Genomic DNA, 10,000 nt, shown 5'->3' on the forward strand with positions numbered 1-10,000 from the left:
GAGGGTAATGGACATCAGAAACGAAGTACGCTTAGACATCTTAATGCAAAAAGGAAAATCGTCCGTCACTTAAACGGTCCGTGGAGTGACCGTCTTTGTCCGGTGACTGACAGCAAACTTCACACAACAATCTTCACTACTGAAAAAATTCTTATTAGGATTTTACTTTTCTTAGCTGCTTCTCTCATGATTTTAATATTAGTCTGTTTATTTTATTTGTAACAGATCAGCACCGTGTCCGTATATTTACGCTAATGTCACGTTATTGTGGCTGTGGAACAGAAATGCGGTCGAATAAAACTCTGTAAATTCTTAGACAGTTCCAGTAGAAACTAGTTTAAATACGAAGGAACTAAGTAAATATTTATAAAAAGATTTAATGTTGTGATATGTTTTATTATACGAGGTTTAGACGGTGTGCTTTACGCAAAGACATCCTGGGTTCATTCATTCATTCATTCCCTACCGCTTATCCGAACTACCTCGGGTCACGGGGAGCCTGTGCCTATCTCAGGCGTCATCGGGCATCGAGGCAGGATACACCCTGGACGGAGTGCCAACCCATCACAGGGCACACACACACTCTCATTCACACACACACTACGGACAATTTTCCAGAGATGCCAATCAACCTACCATGCATGTCTTTGGACCAGGGGAGGAAACCGGAGTACCCGGAGGAAACCCCCGAGGCATGGGGAGAACATGCAAACTCCACACACACAAGGAGGAGGTGGGAATCGAACCCCCAACCCTGGAGGTGTGAGGCGAACGTGCTAACCACTAAGCCACCGTGCCCCCCCCCATCCTGAGTCCAAGAAATATACAAAGAAAACTTAAAGATGAGAAAAAGAACAAATGTGCTAAGGATATTGGGAGAAATAAAATCAGGTGGAATGTAACTGCGTCACCGATCGTGACCGTAAACAAACAGACGCAACCAGGACCGCCTCGGCGATCAATCAGGCCCTTACGTGTGTTATGAGTGTTAATGCACGGCGGAAGCAGCTGCGCGGTTTATAATCCTCCCTCCATCAAGTGGAGGAAATCCTGGCGTTATAATATCACCGATCGCAGCTGCTCACCGCCTCACGGGCACAGATCAATCAAAAAACATCACATTATCTCGGTGTAAAATGAAGCTGGAAAACGAGCGTTTTGCAACTCGGAATGGCAATAAAGGTGCTCAGGTTACACATCGCCGTGTGCTCGCTCCGGGGGGACGGAAATGATGAAGCCATCTTTAACGAGCAAATCTCTGTGATGATCTCCAGGGAAACATAAACACAACAAAAAAAGGCCCAGTGTTCAGAAATAGCACAAGCTTATTATTATTATTATTATTATTATAATGAAGCAAGATAACTTTGTGCCGAAACGTCATCATGATCTGAATTTTATATCGCGCTTCGTATCGTTCAGAAGTTTGGGGTTTTCTGCTGCTCCTTTTACACTAGAACTATCCTGTCTTCCTGAAAAGCTATTTAGTTTTATTCCCTTTGATTAGAGGATCTTTTAAACGTTAAAGACGATTAGAATTTTATACACGGTATCGAGTGGCATGCGGTCAGCTCCGGAATTATCGGCACCTTTGATGTAGTTGGAAGCTCTTATCCATCCATCCATCCATCCATCCATCCATCCATCCATTTTCTACCGCTAACCCGGCATCTTTTATATATTTTGTAAATCATGATAGAAATCTAACCTTCAGCTGAAGTAAATCTTTAACCCTTATAGATAATCAACAACAATAATGTTTCTCCATCTAGATAAGGTTTATTTGATAAGGTTTGGTATGTTTAAGTTATAATCACGGTCTATCTCTTAAAATAAATACAAATAAATCAATATCATTTTTTACTCCAATAAACTTTTAATTGAAAACTAAATCAGCTGCATTATATAACAGTCACAAATACGTTAAGAATGTTACTATAATTTTCTATATGAATGAAACTTTCTTCATTTTCACCAATGAACCTTAAACGTTTTAGGCTTGAATGTTAAATACCTTTACTTATAAACACGTGTAAATGTTGATGATGTTTTTGTTGTTTCCTGCATAATTCTTTGCTTTATTTCTTGCAATATATTAAAGTGTTTAAGTTAAAAATTTAAAAGAATTTGTGCATGAAAGAATTCTCACTCTCTTACTCTCATCCATCTTCTACCGCTTAACCGAACTTCTCGGGTCACGGGGAGCCTGTGCCTATCTCAGGCGTCATCGGGCATCGAGGCAGGATACACCCTGGACGGAGTGCCAACCCATCACAGGGCACACACACACTCTCATTCACTCACACACACACACACACACACACACACACACACACACTCACACACACACTACGGACAATTTTCCAGAGATGCCAATCAACCTACCATGCATGTCTTTGGACCGGGGGAGGAAACCGGAGTACCCGGAGGAAACCCCCGAGGCACGGGGAGAACATGCAAACTCCACACACACAAGGCGGAAGCGGGAATCGAACCCCCGACCCTGAAGGTGTGAGGCAAACGTGCTAACCACTAAGCCATCGTGTCCCCCTGAAAGAATTCAAATAAATATTTTCACTAAAAAGACTTGCTAATAAATAAATAGAAGACCATGATTTAAATAAATAAATCATTTATTTGGCTTCATTTAAAATATACAGTACCTTATATGTATGTTTGACCTATTTTGACCAATAATGCCAATAATTCTGGAGCTGACTATAAGGTTAAACTTCCTAATGTTCAGATCTTTATTATTTGATTTCTTGCATCTATCCTAAGCTAATTAAAGTGCGTGTTCAGCGTCTTAACCTATTTAGTGTTTCATCGCGGTAACGAGGCTCGTGTGGTGGAACCGAAGATTAGCGACGATATTAAAGCGTCTGTTTGATGTTTGTATTAAAGGATATTTAATGAATAAATACTCTGGTATCCTGTAAAGATTTACATATTCATCACCATATGATGTAGATCGGGATTTTTATGTTTATTAAAAATAAAGTGCTAAATTAAACCAGTAGTGCCATGTGTACGAAAATCAACTCAACTTCATAGTCACTGTACAGTGTACAAGTACAGGGCTGACGAAATGCAGCAAATGTCCTGATTTAGTGTCACGTCACTGTCTGTCAAGCGCTCTCTCTCTCTATCTCCAGCATCACCTCCATTTTCACCTCTTTCTCTACTAAAATATTTCAATCCTATTAAAGTAAACCAGTCGATACTTATCGGCTATAACGGAGCGGCTCGGTAAATAACAAAAATAATCCAAGGTGTGAAACGGAGGGCCGAGTCACATCACCGTATTCTGTATATTGATGGATAAACAGCTTAGTTTTTATTAAACAATGAGAAATATGACATTATTTTTATCTTAACACTGAGACGGACTCATAAAGAGATTTAGATATAATCAACTGTTCTCATTATAATAAAGACGTTCAAGAAAACAATGGTTTTATGTGCAGCATTATTACTGGTATTAATGTGCATTAAGGCTGAGCGATATGACAATATGATAATATTGAAAAAATTACAAATTCAACTTTTTTGTATTTATATGTATGTATACTTGTAGACATTAAACATATCACCTGACGTTTTTTTTTACTTTTTTTTTTGTAAGTGCTACTGCTCACAAAACCCTAAATATTGTGATGATTTTCCAGCCGATGTGTCACAGCGCCCTTAAAGTTTACTAACATTATATCTCTAAATTTGTCTTCTTATTCTTTCATCGTCTGACTCGAACCTTTATGTGAAATCCTACTGTATAAATAAAATATGACCTTGATGCATCATATTATTCATTCATTCATCTTCTACCGCTTATCCGAACTTCTCGGGTCACGGGGAGCCTGTGTCTATCTCAGGCGTCATCGGGCATCGAGGCAGGATACACCCTGGACGGAGTGCGCATCATATTATGTATGATATTATTTTTTAACCTACCTGCACTCGGGCATTGTGCAGCATGAACTCCTGCTGCTTCTTCAGGTTCTGTTCCATGACCTTTGATGCAAAAATTCCCATTCTATTAAAAGAGAGAGAAATAAGAATCAGTCTTGTAACAGAAACTTAATCTACACCTTCTGACCAATCACAGTCTTGTAACAGAAACTTAATCTACACCTTCTGACCAATCACAGACTTGTAACAGAAACTTAATCTACACCTTCTGACCAATCACAGACTTGTAACAGAAACTTAATCTACACCTTCTGACCAATCACAGTCTTGTAACAGAAACTTAATCTACACCTTCTGACCAATCACAGTCTTGTAACAGAAACTTAATCTACACCTTCTGACCAATCACAGACTTGTAACAGAAACTTAATCTACACCTTCTGACCAATCACAGACTTGTAACAGAAACTTAATCTACACCTTCTGACCAATCACAGACTTGTAACAGAAACTTAATCTACACCTTCTGACCAATCACAGACTTGTAACAGAAACTTAATCTACACCTTCTAACCAATCACAGATTTATAACAGAAACTTAATCTACACCTTCTGACCAATCACAGTCTTGTAACAGAAACGTAATCTACACCTTCTGACCAATCACAGATTTATAACAGAAACTTAATCTACACCTTCTGACCAATCACAGTCTTGTAACAGAAACGTAATCTACACCTTCTGACCAATCACAGTCTTGTAACAGAAACGTAATCTACACCTTCTGACCAATCACAGTCTTGTAACAGGAACTTAATCTACACCTTCTGACCAATCACAGACTTGTAACAGAAACTTAATCTACACCTTCTGACCAATCACAGACTTGTAACAGAAACTTAATCTACACCTTCTGACCAATCACAGTCTTGTAACAGAAACGTAATCTACACCTTCTGACCAATCACAGTCTTGTAACAGAAACGTAATCTACACCTTCTGACCAATCACAGACTTGTAACAGAAACTTAATCTACACCTTCTGACCAATCACAGTCCACCTGGACAGCGCTGTGCTGTAAACGGTGATATAGAGGGAGGTTTTTGATTCAGATTATTTTGTTGTGGTTTTATTGCACCTTGTTTTGTTACAGAATAAACCCACGTACTCACACGTTTAAAGATAAAATGATTAATAACTCATACGCAAACACCTCAGGACTGGGCACAAATTAGCATGATGCTAACTGAGAGCACCGGTCAGCTGTCAAGGTAAAATGTTTAGTGTTAAATGTTTATTAATAAATACCTGAACTTTTATGTGTCACCCTGGTTAGTTTACTGGTTAGATGTGAGTAAATAAACCGAGTTAACTAGTTACTTCAGGTGAAATAAACCCAGTGAAAGCACAGAGCTGGTGGTGATGGTGTTAAACCTCTCACCTGCATTAATAAACACACACCGTTTAATTAACAAGTTAAACAACATGCTGTCGGTGAAAAATAAATAAAACTTCATCTTATTATTTTGTATTAATGACTGAACACTTTGCCTGACTGAGCTGCCAGGTTCTGTCAGTTAGCATCATGCTAATCTGTTCGCCTTGAAACGGTGGTAACATGAGTGAAAATCACAGTACCTGAGATTAAAGTACCTGAGAGTTTAAAGACGAGATAATTAGTTATAGATTGTTGTTGTTTTTTTTACACTGTGTTCAGCTTCAAGGACGCGCAGAACTACACAGTGTGTATGTTATATGGGGGTTATTCGTATTCTGACTAAACCGTTCCGCGCGTTGTGATTGGTCAGTGTGGGCTTTTCTTCAGCACTGTGATTGGCTGTCAAACAATCAATCACTTAGCGTCACACTTAGCGTTGTGAACAGGGTCACGTGATTAGGGGGATATTTATATGTTGTATATGTTGTACAAAGCTATTTATTATAATTAGAGAGAGAGAGAGAGAGAGAGAGAGAGAGAGAGAGAGAGAGAGAGATTATTTAACATCTTTTAAATTGATGTGTGAGATTGTTTACTAATTTAAACAGTTATTTATAATTATAAAATGACACTTTTAATAAATGTACATGATTCTTCTCCCGTTTTCTGGTTGATGTCGTGTTTCGTGTTTTTATTGATATGACTGTAGCAGTGTAGAGAGATCACTAAACCTGCAGAATACAACAGAAAACTGACAAATACTGAAAGTGAAACAACCTCATTTAAGAGTAGTAAAGAAATGACGTGTTATCAGGTGTGTGAAAGCAGGCAGGAGGGGGCATTAAAGTGCAGACAACAGGGGAGAAATTATACATTATTGGGCTCCATCTCGTGGCAGAATTTTCACCTACAGCAGAAAAGGTTCTGGATCCACATTATTATTATTATTATTATTATTATTATTATTATTATTATTATTATTATTATTATTATTATTATTATTATTATTATTGTCATTATTATTGTTATTATAATTATCATCATTATTATTATTATTATTATTGTTATTATTATTATAACCATCATCATAATTATTATTCATTCATTCATCTTCTACCGCTTATCCGAAGTTCTCGGGTCACGGGGAGCCTGTGCCTATCTCAGGCGTCATCGGGCATCGAGGCAGGATACACCCTGGACGGAGTGCCAACCCATCACAGGGCACACACACTCTCATTCACTCACACACTACGGACAAACCCTGGAGGTGTGAGGCGAACGTGCTAACCACTAAGCCACCCTGACCCCCCTCATTATTATTATTGTTATTATAATTAACATTATTATTATTACCATCATCATAATAATGATGATGATGTTGATCATCATCATCATCATCATCATCATCATTATTACCAAACTGTCATACGCTCCTGTGCAGATGTAGAATATTTCCAGTCATAAAAAAAGCAGACTTTTTTTTTTTTACACACTTTGTTTATTAGGTGTTTTCTTTCTCTCCAACACTAAAAACAGTGAAGTTGGGGTGTTAAGGGGGATGAGGGGGCAGCAATATCAAAATCAAAACTGTCATACAAAAAATCCACATGAGACAAACAGAGAATGAGACGTGGATGGAGAGCTCCGAGTTACAGCGGTGTATAAACCTGCAGCTGTATATACTCAATATTTACATATATATTAATTTGTAAATTACAAGGAAGAGAAAATAAAATGTACAATGCTGCAAAAAAAGTATTTACAAATGTAATAAATATTGGACCGAGTGCCCACACACACACCCACATACACACACCCACATACACACACACACACACACACACACCCACACACTCACAAACACAGACACACACAGGAAATAAAAGCAAAGCTACAATGAACATTTAATGTACAAAAATTACAAAATGAACATAAAATCATGTGTTATCATACTGTTAGTTTTTTCTTCTTTTAAGGTAAAAGAGCACAATGGCACCAGCGTGCAAAATGTGTGTGTACAATATGAAAAGTGTGTGTTTTCTATATGAAGTGTGTGTGTGTGTCCTCGTGAACAGGCAGTGTTCATGAGTCATTAAGTGTTCATGATATTTTTGTAAAATGATCTGTAAGATCTTTGGCCCTTTTTGCCTCTTATAATTCATACAAACACAAACGCACACACACACACACGCACACACATTTTCTAAAGGGCACACAATAGCTGAAATCTCAGTAGGTGTGTGTATAGTCCGAAAGCCTCGTCTTGACTTTAAAGGGAGTGAACAGGATTGAGGCGCAGCCAGAGGATTAAGACCTAATGCAGTGTCCTTCAACACCACACATCACAGCACACACAATCTCTCCCTCTCTCTCAGGGCTGTAACACACCAAGCCGACCTGTATTAAATAAAACAATTCTACGCACCAGGATGGGCATCGATCCGTTCATCTGATTCATCCCAAAAACCAGAACACACAGAAAGACCACGCTCACGTGTCTCGTGATACGTTGTTCTTTACTTATCATGATGTCATAATAGTGTGAATGATGTAATACTCAGTCCTAAACTATTTAAAGTGACAATATACAATTTGTTTTAGTGTCCTGCAAAACTACAGCAAGATATAGCTAGCCTAGCTGCTACTGTAACTGTACCGCCAATTAAACGCCACACTGTTTAAAGCAGCAGTATGCAATTTGGAAAAACTAGCCCTAGTACTGTACTAAACATGACAATGCCATAATTATACCTATAATATAAATATAATGTACTATTCAGTGCCACACTATTTAAAGCGGCAATATGCTATTTGTAGCAATATCCTATAGAACTGTACTGGGTTGCTGACAAATAATTTAATAAAAGATGCTATTGTATCAGCGCTGTAGTAATTAGTGAACTATGTAAAGCAAGTAATTTGCAGCTGTACCTCTGCCACCTATTTAAAGTAATACAATGTTCGATACTGCTGTAGTACTTAGGGAAAACCTACTTAAAGCGGTAGTATGCAATTTAAAACAGGATGCTATCGAACTGTTATTATACTGGAACAACCAAAACAACTCCTGGCTTCTTTTACAACACTACTACTTAGTGCCACACTTTTTAAAGAGGCAGTATGTAACTTGGGGCAGAACAAATAAACTTTAGTAGCTACCTCAGTAGCAGTATCTGATAATACGGTTACATCATTTAAAGCAGAAGAAAGCAATTTGAATCACAGCCAAAAAATTGAACACGCAAATTAGAAACGTGTTGTTTATGATACAGTTTGTTAGCGTATGGTTATATTTGTGTAAAAAATAAATTCACAAATATATTAGAGTCTAATCTTTAAATAGTTTTGACATAATCGGAGCCGACGAGGGACACACCCACAACCACTCCCGCCCCTGGTCAGCTTGGTGTTTTACAGCCTGAACATTTCTGAATATCATGACATCACAACTAGTTCATTACATCACACTGCAGTTCCAGGAGTGAGTATGAAGCAACGCTGTAACAGATTATCGTTTGTTTAATGTCCGTCATCTCCGTCAGTAGATTTTGTTCTCATTCCACGTTTCCTTGGAAAAGAAAAATTCACAAAGCAACAAAATTTCTTTCCTGTTTTCAAGATGACACGGTGAGACTTAGCGGGTCATTTGTGACTTTTCTCTTTCCGTAGCTCGCTAGCATGTTAGCAGGGTTCATAAGGACATAAGGACACGTGTCGTAGCAACATGATACATTCATGATATGTTAATCTGTTAACTTATTCATAATAAGTTAATATGTTAATTTTTACTTTAAAAGTCTTTTTTTATATAAAACAGACAAAAGTTTCAAAGAATTTCTCATGAAAAAAAGATTTTTCACATTTTTAGATAAGCTAGCTAACTCTCGTTCTGGAAAACATTTGAGCTACCTTTCTTTTTAGATTTTATTTCTTCCACCACAGACATGTTTCTGGCCTCCTCGGGCTTGGCGTCATCTATCCGGCTCCTTTAGCGTCACGAGGCTCGAAAGCGATAGTGAGATCACCTGCAGGAGGTCCGACCTCAGCGGGAGTTAGCACCAATTAGAGGAAAGGAACAAAACACGCAAAAGGCGAAAATACGCAAAAACGAGACACGAGGACGCCGCCGTATTTTCGAGTGTAAAGCAGATCAACCGATCCGTCGACCTCTGAGTGTCAACGGGGGGGGAATTTAACTTCCCCTAGTGGTGATTAAAGTGTGTGTAGTTCTAATCCTATTGGTTTTACCTGTAATTTAATCCACCTTACTTTCAAAATTCAGAAATCGGTAATAAATCAATGTTACAACATTAACTGCTGATGCTGAATTCGCAGTACGGCTAGTTAGCTTCCTCAGATCTCCTGCGTGAGAAGAACAGCGGGTCAATTTTTACTCAGCTGCTAGTCAAGCTAACGGTTATTTAAAACAATCGTGCTAATTGTCGAAAGGGGAAAAAAATGCTAGTATAAATAACCGGATTACAAACTCTATTAAAAACAAGGTGGATATTCTCATTTCTCATTGTTGTTTAAGTCGCGGCGTCTGCTAAAGGGTGAAATCCACCTTACGGTCCGGAGAAGACGGAGTACGTCGGTGTGAGCGGAGCGTTAGCTGTAATGCCCATTTAACAAACATAAACAGACTCATTCTC

At 38.3% G+C, this 10,000-nt stretch overlaps 2 protein-coding genes across 6 annotated transcripts in view; both read right to left on the reverse strand.

The window, feature by feature from the left end:
- plgrkt (plasminogen receptor, C-terminal lysine transmembrane protein) overlaps nucleotides 1-5,713 on the reverse strand; it is an 11,330-nt gene extending 5,617 nt beyond the window's left edge. The window contains exons 1-2 of one of the 2 annotated variants that reach the window (XM_027148257.2): nucleotides 5,564-5,713; nucleotides 3,952-4,033 (exon numbers count right to left, since the gene is read on the reverse strand). In XM_027148257.2, the coding sequence (XP_027004058.1) occupies nucleotides 3,952-4,032 (81 nt within the window). In that variant the 5' untranslated portion in view covers nucleotide 4,033; nucleotides 5,564-5,713. Of the gene's footprint in view, nucleotides 1-3,951; nucleotides 4,034-5,548 lie in introns of both variants that reach the window. The other variant, XM_027148256.2, reaches the window with a different exon arrangement.
- A 1,515-nt stretch (nucleotides 5,714-7,228) lies between these two features.
- LOC113643828 (ral guanine nucleotide dissociation stimulator) overlaps nucleotides 7,229-10,000 on the reverse strand; it is a 32,727-nt gene continuing 29,955 nt past the window's right edge. For all 4 annotated transcript variants that reach the window (XM_027148265.2, XM_027148263.2, XM_027148264.2 and 1 more), the window contains one exon: nucleotides 7,229-10,000. This exon is cut by the window's right edge and continues 719 nt beyond it. The gene's annotated coding sequence lies outside the window, so the exon portion shown is untranslated.

Source organism: Tachysurus fulvidraco, chromosome 21 (assembly GCF_022655615.1).
Source record: "Tachysurus fulvidraco isolate hzauxx_2018 chromosome 21, HZAU_PFXX_2.0, whole genome shotgun sequence".
Lineage (NCBI taxonomy): Eukaryota > Metazoa > Chordata > Actinopteri > Siluriformes > Bagridae > Tachysurus > Tachysurus fulvidraco.